Here is an 18458-nt window from a genome sequence, read left to right as displayed (position 1 = left end):
TGGAGAGTCACAAACCATTGTAATATTTAAGATTCTCCCCCAGCCCAAACCAAACTTTCCTGCCTTTGGTGGGAGACATTGCCCCTATGAAGAAGGCATACTTAAAAACTGCTAAACAATGATTTTGGTCCTTTCAAAATAGTGTTTTGCTCTTATAATTGCCTTATTTATTTGAACAGCTAACGCTTTTCCCACTTACCATGTCCTTTCCCTAAGTAACTAGAAGTGGAGCTATTATAGGGCCGCCTCTCAGCAGGAAACACCAAGGGAATATGCTTACCATGTCTCTAACACAAATAACAGTCCCCCAGGATGTAACTACCAGTTTCAGTTGCTGGAACTGAAATGAACAATTCAGTAGTGTGTGTTTTTTTTTAAGTATGTTTAAAAATTCTTTTTTCGGTGTGGGGAGGAAGAGCATCAGAATAAACAGCTAATGCACGTGGGGCTTAATACCTAGGTGATGGGTTGATAGATGCAGCAAACCACCATCGTACCCATTTACACCTATGTAACAAACCTGCACGTTCTGCACATGTATCCTACAACTTAAATAAGATTTTTTTAAAAACTTCATTTTTTCTGCTAACCTTAAGGAGCAAGGTTTGAACTATCCCCCTTTCAGATGTAGAATAAACATCAGTATTGTTGTGTAGGACACTTCTCTGCCATTGTTCATTAAATCAATGAATTATCTAATGTGGGTTTTCCAATTCTTTGCTGTGTACAGTTTTCTGTACCTAGGATGTCTATTTAAAAAAAGGATGTTTTCTGGAAATCCTGAGTAGAAAGGCTGCCATATGTATTCATTTATTAGGACTGCCATTACAAAATATCCCAGACCAGGTGGCTTAAACAATAGAAATTTATTTCCTCGAAATTCTGGAGCCTAGAAGCCTGAAATAAAGGTGTCAGTAGAATTAGTGTCTTCTCAGAACTCTCTCCTTGGCTTGTAGATGACTATCGTCTAGTGTCTTTATATGGCCTTCCTCCCACTGTGTATGTCTGTGCCCTAATCCCCTCTTTTTAGAGGGACAAAAGTCATATTGGATTAGGGCTCATCCTAAGGCTTCATTTTAACTTCATTACCTCTTTAAGTCTTTATATCCAAATATAGTCACATTCTGAGGGAGTAGGACTTCAACATATGAATTTTGAGGGGACATAATTCTGTCCATAATGTAAGACCAGGTATAAAGAAGCCTATTGCAAGCCACAAACACAGAATTTGACTAAGATGTATTTATTGGAATTCCCACTTTGTGTTTTTTACTAGCTGTATGTCTTTCAGCAACTCAATTAACCTGTCTAACTGCAATTCTAATTGAGCATATGATAGTCATCCCTGTCCCAAAAGATGGTTGTGAGAATTGTGTCTAATTAATAACTATAACTAAAATGTATATATATATATGTGTGTGTATGTGTATGTATGTCCAGGACAGCATCTAGCTTGTAGTAATTGCTCAATGGAAGGGAAATGGTTTATTACCTCTTCCTCTTGAATTTGGACCCAGACTTTAGTACATTTGGGAATTGGAAGATCGACAAGTCAGTAAATATTAGTAACATCAAGAAGGGGAAATAAATGAGCATTATTGAACTATAATATATTGAGTCCTCTTAAGCATATCATAGGCCAAATGTTTGTTTTTTGCATGAGATCTGCGTAGATTCATTCGTTCATTATTTATTGTGCATGCAATATGTACCAAATGCAGAAAGCAGTCATCTCACCTACTGTATGGAGGGCTCTTCTCATAGCTGATACTCGGTCTCCTATATTTCTTGTAATAGATTCCCTGGGATTGGGGAGTTTCTGCAAGACTCAGAATTTAACAGGTGCTTCAAGTTGAACTACTATTATTGCAGTCAAAACTGTTTTTACTCTCTTCAGGAACAGCCTTACCTGTGTTCAGGGACTTTTGTGTGGTATCATGCTACTGGTCCACATTACTAACTCGACTATTGCAGCAATTACATGAATGATAAAAGCCACTATGCTGTTCCTGAAGAGAATGCATTCCACAGCATTCATTAATTATCCCAGCCTGTAGATGCACAACTACCCCTGCATACACTTGAGACCACACATCATAAGGATTGAAACTCTCTCAAAGTCACAGTGACTTTGTGTTGCTTTGTACTCTTACATTGTCCATCCTTTACAACAGCCCTTCTCCTGTCCTTCTGATTCTCAGAACTCAAAATCAGAACGAAGTAAGGCTGCGCAATGTCGTTTATGGGGATGGGTTAGGCTTAAGTCTCCTGGAACCACCTTGGGTCACCCAGCTCTACGGAAGACACCCCTAGATGGTCTAGACCCAAAGTCATTCTCAGCCACACAGTAGTTAAGAATTCTCCATCCTACAGTATGCCCTTGTTTAGAATAATAATCATAATGATGGGAGATGGGACACAGTGATAAATCTTTGATGTCTTTGTTCATTAGTTTCCTTATCTATCTCTCTCTCTTCTCTCTCTTCCCCTACCCCACTATTTTCTCTTTGACATAAACAGCCAACATCAGATGATCTTGTTTCATCTGCTGAATGTTCAAGTGATGATGAAGACTTCGTTGAATGTGAGCCGAGTACAGGTAGGTCAGGTCAGTCTTGTTTTGCTTGCTTTCTTTTTTCTTTTGCAAAAAACAATACATACATATATGTGATTATACATGTTTTTTATATATAGATTATAGTGTGTTAATGTGTGTATATTTTTATATCTATATATGTATAAGTATACATATATAAATACTATATCAATGAAAGCATCAAATCCCATGGAAGGAGCAATAAGATCCTACAAAAATTTTGAGTCAGTCTCTTGATCGCTAAGAAAAAAGTCATGGTATATGACTTAACATTGGGCAAGCAGATGCCTAGATTTACCACTGCAGGAGCAAATGTGTATCAGCCAGTGGCAGCTATGAAATTCACAGAGGGTGGGAACATGAGGAAATGTATGTTGGAATGACATCAAGAAAGGACGAACCCATGGAGGAGCTTAAAGATTGGTAAGTGGAGCCATAAAGATTGGTAAATGTCACTTAAAACTCACGAATTGTTCTGAGCTAAGAGAACCAAAAATATATGTATATATATTTTTTTTTTCCATGGGATTTCAACAGCAGTTAACATGGTATTATCTTTATACTAATTTTGTTAACTGTGTGTCTAGAGAACTTGTGCAACAATATAGTAAACACAAAATTAGTACTGTACCATGCCATGTCAACAGCTGTGATGCTTCAAAATGTATCTACTGTGCTGAAGTTGAGAAGACTTTAGCAATCAGAAGCTTCAATGTGTTCCCCATTTGGACCCAGATACATTTTGATGTTTTATGGTCTCTCTTTATAGTGAGCTATATATGAGATAATGTCCAGCAGGCAATTGCAGTCCCTGATTATTTCCTATCAACTTTTCCCAGTTGTCTGTTTTGAGACTTACTATAAGTTAAACATTTATATGTATATAATAGAGAACAGATATCATCGAATTTCTGTGTATGTTTAATAGAATTAACAGCTGGAGTTGGGCCAGGATCTTATTTCTGCAAAGACTAGAATAAATAGAATTTTCTTATTTTTTGCATTGCTTTCAGATTTTTTTCCTTTTAAGAAAAGGAAAGCCATTAAAAATTCTCTTTTGCTAATTCTAGAAAATTTAAGCTTCATGAAAAAAATAATCTAATAAAAATAAAAATCTTCCATTTCTGACCCCTAAATGATTTACAAGATTTCAAATCTGTTGAAGTCTGACTGCTTTGGTTTCTTGCAAGTGGCATTGGATCCAGGAAGTTCTGTGGGTTCACACCCTTAGTATGACACAGGGACATATCATTAATATGATGGGGCTTCCATTCTGGAGTGTAATCTGTTCCACTGGGAGCTCAGCTGTGTGGAGGGAAAGTAAAATGTGATCTGGTCGGGTTTTTTTTCAGATTTTTAAGTAATAATAATCTGTATGTGCTATGTGAGCACATAGCCATACATGCAACATGTACCCTAAAAGGGCAGATATATGCCAACTATACCAGAACTCGGGTGCCATGTTTTCATTAATTTATTCATCCATTCAATAAATATTTATGAGCACTCAGGCAGGATACAATATATCTCTAGATTTGAGTCCTTCCTCTGTTTTTTTTTTTTTTTTTTTTTTAGAAATTAGCTGTCAGAGAGTAGAATAGTTTTGCTATCTAACTCCTAGCGTAATTCAATTCAACAGCTATTTTTGAGGGTCAACTGTATATGTTAAGCATGTGCTAGATATTAAGGGTTCATATCTTAATAGGTCACAATCCTCAAGATGTACATTAAATTAGCTTGTTTTGTGGCAAACACTTTAAGAAATCTAGGCTTTATTTATCTTTTTTTTTTTTTTTTTTTTTTTGAGATAAGGTCGCCTAGGCTGGAGTGCAGTGGCGTGTTTATAGCTCGCTGCAGCCTCAAACTCCCGGGCTCAAGTGGTCCTCCTGCCTGAGCTTCCCAAGTAGCTAGGACTACATGCACCACTATACCAGCTAATTTGTTTTATTTTCTGTACAAATGGGATTCTCATCATGTTGCTCAGGCTGGTCTTGAGCTCCAGGCCTCAAGAAACCCTCTTGCTTTGACCTCCCAAGTGGTTTTCTTCCTTTCTTAGCAGTGATATCTTTATATGCAGCAATGTTTATCAAATCTGTAGGTTTTAAGGCTTGTCAAAATTGAGACTTGGTGATTCTGAAATACTATCACCATCTTTCCTCAACTACTCACCCTGCCTCAGAAAATCATCTCCATAGCAACCTCCATAATAAGGCAGTGGGCTTTTCCAGATCTCAGCTTCAGCTCCTCCAGCCTATAGCTGCCCCACTTATAGGTATATATCGCTATTTGTTATGAGACTTGAACAGCCTAAACCTGAATGACCCCAAACTAAATCCATTGGTTTTCTAGAGGCCACACAAGTATTTTCTCTGATTCAAAAGCAGAGGACAGAAATTCAACACCAACATTTCTTGAATAACATGGGGTGAGTGGGGAGATCCAGTTTTTAAAACAATCTGTTATGTTCTGTAAGGGAACATGAGAGGAGATAAAGTGAGTGACAGAACCCCTACCCTGAAAGAGCGAACATGTAGCTCTAGGAGACTGATACTGATTTCCTCCCCCTGTGATTATTCAACTCATCACATTTAGAATGAGCATTGCATTTTTCTAATTTTATTTGCTCCATAAAGTGTTCCTAGTGAGTGATTGGGATATACAGGGAAATACATCAGAGGTATATTTAATATAAGAAGTAGGTAGATATTTCTAGTAATGCAGAGAGAGAAGAGGTTTGCCCAGAGGACCTGATTTCCACTAATGGGGATCACCTTCTTGGAGCTATCAAGCCCTCTTTTTCATCACATAAGAAATATCTCCTCAGGAGTTCAAGACCAGCCTGGCCAAGATGGTGAAACCCTGTCTCTACTAAAAATACAAAAAAATTAGCCAGGCGTGGTGGCGAACGCCTGTAATCCCAGCTACTCGGGAGGCTGAGGTAGAGAATTGCTTGAACCCGGGAGGCAAAGGTTGCAGGGAACCAAGATCGCGCCACTGCACTCCAGCCTGGGCAACAGAGCAAGACTCCATCTCAAAAAAAAAAAAAAAAAACAAAAAAAACTCCTCAGGCTTCACATTTTCCAAAAACAATACAGATTAAAATCAGAAACCAGTTTCTTGGGCAAGATTTGCACTGCCTAAAGGGAAGGGACCTACTTCCCATGCAGCAACAGATAATGGTGATATTTACATATCTTTGACATAAATTGCCAATCTTGCAATTCTATATTACCCTAAAATACACTAAATTTGGCTAACTTCCTTGGCCTTGTTCTATCATACTTATCACTTTATCTTCTTTCACTTTGCTATCAAGTTTATTATTTTCTAGCTGTCTCCATTTATGAGGCATTTAACTTCTACAGGTTATTTCCTGATTAATTTACATCCATTTGAAGCTCTCACTTTTCATAAATTTGAGTAGTTTAGATATGCTATAATTCAATTTTTATTTTCATGTGAGCATCACATTTTAAATGAAATAATTTATTTTTTCTTCAAATCAAATTGGATTTTTAAACTGCTGGTTTTGAGTTAGGTGTAAGCAATCTCCTTTCACTCTCAGAACTTACTTTTGTGCTTAGGGGTCAACCAAGGTTTGATATAGCTTAATCTTATTGTATTTACGAACAACGTAAATATTTTTGGAGTTTGGTCAATAGGAGTCTAGAAATCTTGCAAATCCGATGGAAGTCAAATTTTCATGGTATATTTTTGCTGGTAAATATGTAGATTAAAAAAAAAAAATCCCAACTCATGAGAGCAAGGCATAAAGTAACAGCTCAATTAGGATTTGTCAACTAAATTACTTTGAAACAGAACTTTATATCTCTAACTTCATTTCCCCATTAACAGCTCAAATTAAACCTGTTGAATCATTTAAAATTTATCATTTCATATAATAGGGCTGCCCTGACAAAATCTACATTTTTAACAAATTTATTTAAAAATTTTTGAGACTGGGTAACAAGACTGGCTAATTTTTGTATTTTTAGTAGACACGGGGTTTTGCCATGTTGGCCAGGCTGGTCTCAAACTCCTGGGCTCAAGCGATCCACCCACTTCAGTCTCCCAAAGTGCTGGGATTACAGGCATAAGTCGCCGTGCCTGGTCAAAACCTACATTTTTTTAACAATAGTATTCTCTGTTTTTTCCTATCCCTACCTTTTTCCGGGAACTAGATTCTTTTATAAGTCACAGATACAATCACATTTTCTGAATATTTGCTTCAAGAACCCAGAATTGAACCTTTAAACAATAACGTTATAGTAAAACCATCTGCATCAAATGAAAATATTGAGAAGTGTATCTGAATGGCTATCTAAGGGTGAAGGTCTGGATTGTAATTCTTGATTTATGAATGTTAATTGTGTTCTTCACAAAACAAATCAGTATATATTTAATACTTTTATTGAATACAAAGAACAAAGATTTGTTCTTTGCATATAAACTGTTTCCTTTCCAACTGCACTTCTATTAATCTTAAATTGTGCAGTTATTTCATTGTCCTTTTTATCTCTTTGAATCCAACAAGAAAAACAGATGATCTGGAGAGCACTCAAATAACCCCTAGGAAAGGGATACCCTCATGAGATTATGGAAGCCAAATAGCAATTAAGATCATTAGTAAATTCACATTTGTAATATAAAATGTGAGAATGAATTCTGAAATTCAGAGAAAATAACACAATTCACTTTCCATTTCTTCTCTTTCCCTCACCGCTGCTGCTATCCCTAGAATTCCATCTTTGGAAATAGAATAATAGTGAAAACAAATGTATTCTTAGATTAGGTTTTGTATAATTAGAAATGATCAACTTCCTGGATTTTACATATTTATAGTTTCAAGATTCTAAAAGTCTTGGGGGCAGGAGGCCACAGAGCAGAGCAAAAAAAAAAAAAAAAAAAGTAATACTTTTATACTGATAAGTGGGCATGGCAATACTTAACCAAATTGACTCATCCAGTCATTATCCAGGGGTCCATTTTTCAGTTTGTCAATTAGCTAGTTTTTCTGCCTTTACTTTTCTTAAATGTCTTTTGATCAAATCTCAAGGGACAACACTTCCACCAGAGGGCAGACAGTAAAAGGAAGTGAAGATGAAACACATCCATCCATCAATAAGACTGTGCTAAACAGCTTTCATAATGGTTGGATTGAAGGAGATGTTTAAACTAATGGCAGTAATATGAGATCACAAAATAATTGCTATTCCCAGAGTGGTTCTCAGGTGTATTTTTACTCCTCAAATCTACAGTATTCATATTTGCATTTGGGTGTTACTGCTACTTAGCTCCTCTTTGTTAGCGCTACTATAATATACAACCCAAACTGAATGAAATTTAAATTTGGCATAACACCAAGAACATATCTAGTATTTTCCAGGTGGAACTGGATTCTTAATCTTTATCAGTCTGAGATGCCTCAGGAAGTATCATCTGAAAATCTGGCACTGAGTTACCAAAAGCTCACCAAATCATTTTAGTTTTTATTTGCTGGAACATGGTAGAAAATGCAGCTGAAATGTTAATAGATAATAATAATTTTCTAGTGACAGATAAAGAGAAATTTATACCAGAATTTATAGATAACAAGTAAATGTGCTGATCGTTGGCCTTAAATATGTTTGAAATCTTATTTATAGAAATACATTTTGTCATTAGTGTCTTTGTCAAGTTTGAAGTTAGCAACCTGAATGTTTTTATTACAAATAAGTCAACTTTATTTAACTATTTTAGATTTTTCTATATGAAAACTCATTAGCAAATAGAATCATGTTAAAATTTAATTAGTCAATGGCTATTCAGAATATAGTACAAAAATAAACGTCCAAGTAAAATCCCATAGGAATGTTGGAGTATGACAGAACTATAAATTCAATGATCTGTAAATGCTATAAATTCTGGTAAAAGGCTCAGATCCACTTAAACACTTTGACCAAAGAGATAATGGAAATAATCTAAGACAAGCATTTTAGCTTTGGAAAGAGAACTGTATATCAATAGAAAATTACTTAATTTAATTCATTATTATTGGCTGTGGACATCAGTCATTTTAAAATTTGAGTTATAATACATGTCTAATGCTCACAAAAGCAAATAGTTGTTCACATACTTAGGTCGAGGCTAAATCATATCCATTTTTCAACTGCCTTTATTGCTCTGTAAGTTAATAGAGTATGTTCATGGGAGTATAATGTTCCAGATTAATGATAATTTTTGTCTTTATTAACCCACTAAGTTATGTCACTTTCTTTTTTGTTTATTTTTGAGACGGAGTCTCGCGCTTTCACCAAGGCTGGAGTGCAGTGGCGCGATCTCGGTTCACTGCAAGCTCCGCCTCCCAGCTTTACAGCTCCGCCTCCTGGGTTCACGCCATTCTCCTGCCTCAGCCTCTGGAGTAGCCGGAACTACAGGTGCCCGCCACCGCGCCTGGCTAATTTTTTTGTATTTTTAGTAGAGACGGGGTTTCACCGTGTTAGCCAGGATGGTCTCTATCACCTGACCTCGTGATCCACCCGTCTCAACCTCCCAAAGTGCTGGGATTACAGGCGTGAGCCACCGCGCCCGGCCAGTTGTGTCTCTTTTTTATAACAACTCCATCCCAACCCAAGTTATTTTTTAAGTCATTGCAGCAGTTGTGTGCTTTTAAAATCCTTAATGGTGAACTGCTTTGAAAATTAGGGTAAGAATAGAAATACAAGAATAGGAAAGATCTACTAATTAGCTATTTGCATTTAGGCTGAGGAATAGTGTGCATATGTGACCCATAGATTGACTATTATGGATTTCATAACAAATACATTTAATAATAAAAAAATTAAAATGAAAAAAATTCTATCCAACTCCATTACCCAAGATATTTTGGTAGGTTGGAGAGCGAGGCAGGGGAATCCATAAAATCAATGTATGAGTGTATATACTTCCATCTGAAAGTTTGATAAATCCCTTCTATATGTAACACTTTTAAGTAACTATTACATATAGGCACTAGAATAGGTGGTGGAAACACAAAAATATTTTGCTTCAGAAATATTGCTTCCAGAAGTTCAGTTTATTAGGACAGACAGACATAATAAGACGAATAAAGGGAAAGAAAAGGGAGGGAAGAAACAATGAGGACAATGAATGGAAACGCCCACGATACTATCAGCACCCTAAGGATGTTGGAGCACTCCAATTCAGTGAAGAGCACACCTTATCAAGGATATGCATGGAAAAAAAGTCACACAAGATTATGCCAAGCAGTGACAGATTCAACTAACCCCAAGGAGCAGTATTTTAGTTTGGTGACACAGAATTTCTCATTTATTATGATTGAAGAATTAGTACAGCTCAGTAAAGTGAAAAAGCAACACTCTTTTGGGGGCTTCACATATACAGTATGGTCAAGGGCCACAACTTTTTTAGGTAATAGGGTAAAGGATGGACATGTTGAAGAGAGAATTTCAATCTGAACTCATGAGAACTTCCTGAATCCAAATGCCAATGCAAGTGGTAGATAAGGAGTGAGCTTAATGACGTCATTAAGCAAGTCCCCCAAAAATAAATGAAGAGGGATTGGGTTTTAAAAGAGAAGTTTTTATGGGATTTATTTTATTATTTTTATTCTACATTTTTCTTCCACAAGCCCCAAGTATATGTACTGTGTGTATATATATGATATGCACATATACAAATAATATAGTGCCTGTCATTCCATATATGTAGACACAGTATAAGTGATATTAGACTAATGTAATCAGAGATTAACAGCCCCTACCATCAGTCATGTGTTTACACAGAAATTCACGCCATCATTCTTAACCAGCATCAGCCGACATAGACATGCATGATACTGTTTTAACTTGGCAAACAAAGCATGTTGATTTTTCTTTAGGATTTCTTTATCATATTTATAATGGTGACTCCATAATTCAGTTATCCTTGGGAGGGGTGGAAAGAAAAAATTATACAGATATATCTATCCGTATATGCACATTCCTGTGTATATATATAAATAGATATATATCTTGTATATATTTGAAGAACATTTTGTTGTTTCACCTCATCTTGTGCCGCATGAATTTTTGGTGGTTCAATTTATTTTATTTTGATTCATATTTAGTATTTTGATCATTATGGCTATTTTTAACTCATTGCTATACTTTTATGAGTAATTATAATCATTATTTTCAAATACTGAGAGATATATAGATCTACAAATCAAACAAGGCAAAAAAATCTTTTCTTGCCATCCTAATCTCGAATTCCTCCCCTTTCAGCATATCCCTCCAGTATTTATCTCAAAACAAAACAAACCCCAACGAAATCCAAGAAAGTTGTGTACAAAAGAATGAATACTGTGTTTTCCTCTTCCTCCTTCTATGCATATTTTTCCTTTTAATTTCCTTTTCTTTTTATTTACCCCCATATCTGCATGGACCACTTGCCTTTACTTTCCCCTTTATGACAATGTAATTAATTGAAAAGATAAAAGAAGAGCCAGAAAAAAGTGAAAAGAAAAACACATAGAAATGACAGAGAAACACACCCCTCTCCACAAATTTCAGATGGCATAAAAAGAATTTTATTGCAGATATAGAATTATTTGTTGTATCTTTTATTTCTGTCTGGACAAGCCCAGGGTCATTGTGTGGCATGCCGTGACAGTTTTGTAGCTAATCAACTAACCATGGCCTCCATCACCAGTGCATGACACCATCTTGTGTTTCATCCAAGTGACACATCTAGGCTAACCCAGCAAGTCCAGTGTATGAGTTGTGGGGATTACATTCTTTTGTAGTTATAATTTCATGGGTCCTTGTTTTTATTATTTCCATTGGATCATGGCAGCCCTAAGAGCTGCTCTCGCAGCATCTCTGTATGGTTTCGTTCTTGTGTTTTCTTTTCTCGGCACAGCAGTCAAGCATGTGTCTCCTGTTTGGCACATCTGTCTTGCCATCTTGTCTTGGAGTCCACTGTCATGGTGTTGTTCTGTGATTCTGTTCTCTGTTTGTAATATGTGGTTTGAAATCCTCTGCCTTTATTTCTCACTCTCCTATTGTCTCTACTTTTAACCTTACCCCTAGGGAACTTCACAAAGAAGCAAAACAAACTTTCAGTCACATTGTAAGACTGATCACTGGTTTGCATCTGGAAGTCATAAGGTGTACTTTTTACCTGACTTAAGGAGGAAAAACTTACAGTGGGAAACTACTGATAATTATACTCAAACAGCAATCTGATCAACGACAATAAGAAACCCTTGTTGATTATTTTTGGTATGATTTCTCAATGGGCTTACTGTTAAAGGGACTTCATGTAAGAGCTAATTTCCAAAGAGTTTTTTTCACAAATTACCAGCCTTCTAGTCAGAAACTTTTCTTCAGGAGCAGATCAACTGAAGACATTTTTCAGGAATTGCTAGTGAGGGAGCATCATTTCTGCTGTGTAGAACAGTGCCTGTTCCTGAATTGGTGAGAAACTTTATAGAAATCTGCAAATGTTTTATTATAAAATTCGTTTATGTTTAATGTATTAAAATATAAATGTGTTCAGCAAGGCATCTGAGGATGGCAAAAAAAAAAAAAAAATCTTTTTAACTCACTGGTTCCACCTCATGCATATTTTGAGGTAAGATTATCTTTTGATCTTTCTTAGTCAACTGATACACATTTTACTTTTTTATTTTTTAATTCATGGAAGCATTAGAGAGCCAACACTTCAACTTGGACCTAAATTCATTCTTTTCCCATTCCAGAAGAACACGACGTACGTAACAGCTTTAGTTCTGAGAACAGAATCTGAATTTGAGACAAAAGTAGAAGGAAGTGCCCAGTTAATTATCCAAATGTTAGACTCTACTTGTGATTATCCAGGCAATTTGATGCATTACTTGGAAGGATTTGATTAGTTGGATACGAATAGTATGAAAATGACACTTTGTAACAACTTTCCCTCTTTAAGGATTGAGCACAAGAATATCAAATGGGTATAAATATGAGTAACAGGTACTATGTTAATAGATTAAAGATGATTAAATATGCCTAAAGATTTCAGATGAAAAACCTTTTTTTTTTTTTTTTTGAGACAGAGTCTCGCTCTGTTGCTCAGCCTGGAGTGCAGTGGCGCTATCTTGGCTCACTGCCAGCTCCGCCTCCCAGGTTCATGCCATTCTCCTGCCTCAGCCTCCTGAGTAGCTGGGACTACAGGTGCCCGCCACCACGCCTGGCTACTTTTTAATAGTTTTTTAGTAGAGACAGGGTTTCACCGTGTTAGCCAGGATGGTCTTGATCTCCTGACCTCCTGATCTGCCCACCTCGGCCTCCCAAAGTGCTGGGATTACAGGCGTGAGCCACTGCGCCCAGTCGAAAAATCTGTATTTTTAATTTGAAAAAGAGAAAGCATATCAAGATCTGTGGTTTTCTGATGAGATCTTTCAGTCAGGCCAGGGTAGCTGTTGGTTTTTCTTAAGGGTAAGGGGGGAAAGGCCAAGAATGAGGAACAACTTTCTGATAAAAGAAGGAAGGGAAACACAAAAGGTGAAGAAAAAGGAGGAGGGAAAGGTAAAAGAAAGGAAGGAAGAAAGGAAGAGATATTGATTATGAGCCAGGTACAACTGCTTGCTGATAAATATTTTAAAACCAGCACACACACACAGCCCTAATTTGCAGTTTTCCGGTTTCTGTATAGTGTAAAATATTCCCACTTTGGCTGATTTCTAGCTACCAATATGATAGCCCTAAACTCAGAATTGGGAAGTGTGCTCACTCGCACACAATTATGTGGCATATGTACACTATAGACATCGAGAACCTCAATAGACAATAGTAAAATTTAGTTAAATAATTAGGAAGTACAGAGTTTTAAGTTTTTAATTATCTCTGTTTTTAATATACTTGTAACTGTACATATATATATATATATAAACTTTTGAAAATGGCCATATTTTAACAACCAGCTTGCAAATTTGCTAGAAATTTTGCAATCAGTTGTCATAAACTGGCTCTAGCACACCACTAGCCCAGGTACTATACTGGGTATATGAAAACAGAGTATTTTATTTAAATTTCATTTTAAGTGATTGTGAGATAAAAACTCCCTTGGTCATCTTACAAGTGAGAAAATTGGGATTTTAAGTTTGCTTGTTCAGGTTCACATACCTGCACATAAATGGTAGAGGTAATATTTAAACCCAAATCTATTTGAAAATAGACATTTTCTTTCTATTACAGTGTGCCAGTCATTCTTCAACATTTCTCAGAGCACTAAGTTTTCGAATTTTGACACGCTCCTTTGTGGAGCTTAGCATGACTAGTGTTTCCTTATTGCCTCAAGGAGGTCCTTGGCTTTAGCTGTCATAGATAAAATGGAGTCTAAATGTATTATGATTGTGCCAATGGCAAAATGAAGACAGTGAAACAAAATTAGAACTCCTGATTACTCTGTTTGTAAATGCCACAAAAGTTATGACCATGTCTTCATGAGAATGTCCACTTTGACTAATTTTGTTTCCTCCAAATATTCCTCTTTTACTAACATTGACAATGAACAGGATATTTCTTAGGTTTTCAAATTCTGTCTCTTGAGCTTTGGAAAGACTATCCCAGATACATTTCTGAGCACATAGAATCTATAACATATTTCCATTATGTAGTTAGCTTTTATAACTTTTAAACTCTAATGAGTTTTATTTAGTTACAGTATGTGATGCATGTTAATTGACCAACTGCACGGTGAAATATGCCAATGCCCTTTGCTTCCACATTTTCTAATAGAGTAAGTTAGTATATTAACATTTAAAACAGCATGAGAACCATAGTATTGCGGAAAGCAAGTGCAGCTTCTAAAAAGATCATTTTATGGTAAGATACTTAATCATTGCTTTGTAAAAGAGTTTGAGAGGTCTGGGAATTAAAAAGGAAAGTGTTGCAGCTTTTTAGTCCTTCTAATTCGACAAGATAGATAATATAATTGGGGTTCTGATAGTGCAGTATTTTGCTTTAATTTGATGTGAAGTTTAGTTGCCCCCATATTTTTTTTTTTTTTTTGGTCACTTTGTCACCCATGCTGGAATTTAGTGGCGTGATCTCACCTCACTACAACCTCTGCCTCCTGGATTCAAGCAACTCTCCTGCCTCAGCCTCCTGAGTATCTGGGATTACAGGCAGGCGCCACCACACCCAGCTGATTTTTGTATTTTTAGTAAGGACGGGGTTTTACCACGTTAGCCAGGCTGGTCTTGAACTCCTGGCCTCAAGTGATCTGCCCACGTTGGCCTCCCGAAGTTCTGGGATTACAGGTGTGAGCCACCATTCCGGGCCTCCCTGTAGGAAACTTTCGGTGGCAGCATACCCAACATTGAATAACATCCTTTGAAGTGATTTCTAAACTTTCTCCTATAGGTTTGCCACTGCTACAGCTTTGTTTCATCATCCAGTGACTATGAGCACTTCCTTTAGTGAAATCTAGTCTTAAGTACTTCACATTGTTAACTACTTTAATCCTCACAGCAATCATGTGAGAGTCTATCTCCATTTTAAAGATAAGTAAATGGAGGCACAGAGGAGCTAAGCAAGTTTTCAAGGTCACACAGCAAGGAAGTAGAAGAAATGGGATCTGAACCCAAGCCAACTGCCCCCAGCGTCCACACCCATCACTATGCTATCCTGTCTCTTACATAGTGCTTATTTTCCATTAACCTAAATATATGAAATAGCTGCCAGCCTCCTTGATAATAAAAGAGTCTGTGTATTGAATGTATTACATGGTTGGGAAGTAGTTGATAAATGGGTTATTATGTATCAAAAAGGCTTTAAGAATCTTGGTTGATGGTGGTTATAAAATTATTCTATTATGATTTATTCAAATAATTCTGGTTAAAACAAGTTACCCTGATTCCCTGTAAGGAGGAATGACTCCAATATTGGAGAGAAATACCAACACTTACGTGAGGTGAGTCTCCCTTGATATCACCTATGTAATAATATGTGCACTTGGGGTTTCTAGCTCATTATTAATTATCAGTTCTGCTCCCAACATAGGCTCAGACAATAGCCACCTTTAACTGATATTAGGATTCTAAGAATAGAGGCTCTTAGCAAGAGCTTGGGTTAAGATACTGTATTTTCTTTATTTCAGAAACAATTACGTTCCTTGGAACACAGTGATTTAGGTGTTACAGCTAAAAGAAAGCCAAAAAAAAAAAAAAAAAAGGGAACTTGTATTTCTTATCTTAGACCCTTTCTGACACCCACATGCTTTTGACATCTCTTAAAATTGTACCCATTTGTTTATCCTCCCTTTTCCCTCACTTCCTTGCATTATGCATCCAAAACTGTTTAAAAAACCAACACACACACACACACACACACACACACACACACACACACACACACTTTTTTGGGTCTTTGAGTTTCCTATGCAAGAAAAGAATCTTAAAATTAGTTAGAAAGACCTAAAATTCACAATCAAAAAGGAAACATTTTAAAACTGTGTTTGCTTTTATTATAATCCTTATTCCAAGGCAAGTATGGCCTGTGCAAGCATCTGAGGATTCCATTACAAATAATATCACTCGCAACCCATCCTGAATCCAGATCATAAACTGGAGAATGTGTCTAGTTGAAAATGTTTACATACCCTCTGTCCTAGAGCAGTGCTTCCATCTTAGCTTTGAAGCACAGAGACCTCTTCTTACTAAAAGATCGTGAAAATTGGCAATACGGTATTGCCCAGTGTTAAAATTTGTCAGATTGATTACCCAGAGCAAAAGCTGGAAAACTTTCTTTATGTAAGGGCTGGGGTGTAAGTATTTCACACTTTGAGGGTGTTAGAGTCCCTGTCCTAACTACTCAATCAGCTCTTATGACACAATAGCAGCCATGGAAATAAACTAATGAGCAGGGCTCTGTTTTCATGAAACTTGATTTACAAAAGCAGAGATGGAGCTGGATTTGGCTCAGAGGTGATGGTTTACCCCAATCTAGAGAAGTTGATAGGTTAAAAATGTGTAGTCTTTTTTTTTAATAGATAAGACCTTCCTGCCCATTTTATAGTCGATCCCAACATTTGCTGAGTTCTCCACTAAGTACATGAGCCCACATAGGATACAACAGGACATTAAAAGCTTTTTTTTTTTTTTTTTTTTGAGGCAGAGTCTTTTTCTGTCACCTTGGCTGGAGTGCAGTGGTACAACCTTGGCTCACTACAACCTCCGCCTCCCAGGTTCAAGCAATTCTCCTGCCTCAGCCTCCTGGTAGCTAGGACTAAAGGCGTGAGCCACCATGCCTGGCTAATTTTTGTATCTTTAGTAGAGACGGGGTTTCACCATGTTGGCCAGGCTGGTCTCGAACTCCTGACCTCGAGATTTGCCCCCACTTGGCCTCCCAAACTGCTGGGATTACAGGTGTGAGCCACCGCATCCAGCCCTAAAAGCTCATCTTTAAGGACATTTCCCACCTTTGTTTTAGATAAGCCACTATCTCAGACATGAAACACAGTAACAAACTAAACCAGGGTCATCTCCACCCAGCTTGTACACTACATCTTTGGTTAAGTGCTTAACATCGTGCCCTTCGCTTTGCCAATCTGTCTTCTGAGCTCCCCACCTCTGCTATGTGTGGGCTGCGTTCGCCCCCAATTTCAGACCTCTTTGGCAGTAGCTTCCTTGATCTCCAGTCCACACACTGTGTCATATCCCAGTAATTCTTCCCCAGACCTTGGCTGTGGGTTTTTGAGCTGACAAATGTCTAAACGACTTCACAACCTGCTGAGAGCCTCTTCTTTCCCTGTACTCTTTGATTTGTAGCTTTATAAGTTTTGTGAGGTAAGTGGGAAAAACATTCTTGGTGACACAGGCAGTGAATGAAGAGGACACAATGGAGGGGCACCATATCTAGGACTCCTGCCTGCATTGCGAGCAAAAGCATTTATTTATATCTTAACCCTCTGAATGTTGAAGGTAGCAGATTATACAGTATGGTACAGGAAGGAGCATCCTATGTCCTGAGGTGAATAACGTGTTCTACCACCTGGCAGCAGATTAGACCAGAGCAGGCTATGAAAATACAGGTTCATGGCCAGATTTAGTACTACTGCAAAAATGGCTTTTCCTTAAGAAGTTTTTAACTTTTATTTTGGGTTTAGGGGTACACATGAAGGTTTGTTACCTATGTAAACATGTGTCATGGAGTTTTGTCGTACGTATCATTTGATCATCTAGGTATTAAGCCCAGTATCACATAGTTACCTTTTCTGCTCCCTCCATTCTCTCACCCTCCCTGCTCAAGTAGACTCCATTGTCTGTTGTTTCCTTGTGTTAAGTCATCATTTAGATCCAACTTGTTGAGAACATGCAGTGTAAGTTAATGCTTACTCTCTTTAACATCTTTCGCATTAGAAATCTATGGAGAAGAAATATGAAAGACTCATATATAAACATGGGGTAAACCATGAAGCTAAATCTTAATGTATCCGAAACCCCAGAGGGAGCATGAGGTTAACTTTGGAGAGCCAGGTGCTTAGTGATAACATTATGAGCTTTCTACATTAGCAGGGCCCCCTGGTGTGGTTTTGTGTTTGGAGTTGTAAGGTTCTGAACTAGAAAGCAAACAAAATGAAGAGATGATGCAAGGAGGCAAAAAATATGGAGGCGTTAGGAAAGGCTTTGGAGGCAGGAGGCACGGGGTCATCTTCTAAAATAACCTATTGCAGTAAGTGTTTCAATAAGCTTTGGAGATCAAAGAGATTATGGAGAACAACAGGAAAACAAGGATAAATTAGGCACTCCTGAGGGCCTGTCAAGGACTTTTTCTCCCTTTCTGCTTACAATAACCTCGCATTTTACCATGTGGCTAGTTGGTTTGTTTACTTGTTTGTT

At 37.2% G+C, this 18458-nt stretch overlaps 1 protein-coding gene across 45 annotated transcripts in view; it reads left to right on the top strand.

The window, feature by feature from the left end:
• The window catches only part of NRXN3 (neurexin 3), a 1717425-nt gene that overhangs the window by 1649753 nt on the left and 49214 nt on the right, over positions 1–18458 (top strand). For 26 of the 45 annotated variants that reach the window (XM_031669085.1, XM_031669068.1, XM_031669083.1 and 23 more), the window contains one exon: positions 2521–2608. In XM_031669085.1, coding sequence (XP_031524945.1) covers positions 2521–2608 — 88 coding nt within the window. Of the gene's footprint in view, positions 1–2520; positions 2609–11667; positions 12692–18458 lie in introns of those variants that run through there. The other 19 variants (XM_031669087.1, XM_031669084.1, XM_031669072.1 and 16 more) reach the window with 2 other exon arrangements.

Source organism: Papio anubis, chromosome 7, assembly GCF_008728515.1.
Source record: "Papio anubis isolate 15944 chromosome 7, Panubis1.0, whole genome shotgun sequence".
NCBI classification, from domain to species: Eukaryota; Metazoa; Chordata; class Mammalia; order Primates; family Cercopithecidae; genus Papio; species Papio anubis.
The sequence above is the reverse complement of the archived record's forward strand: the minus strand, read 5'-3'. Positions and strand labels throughout refer to the sequence as shown.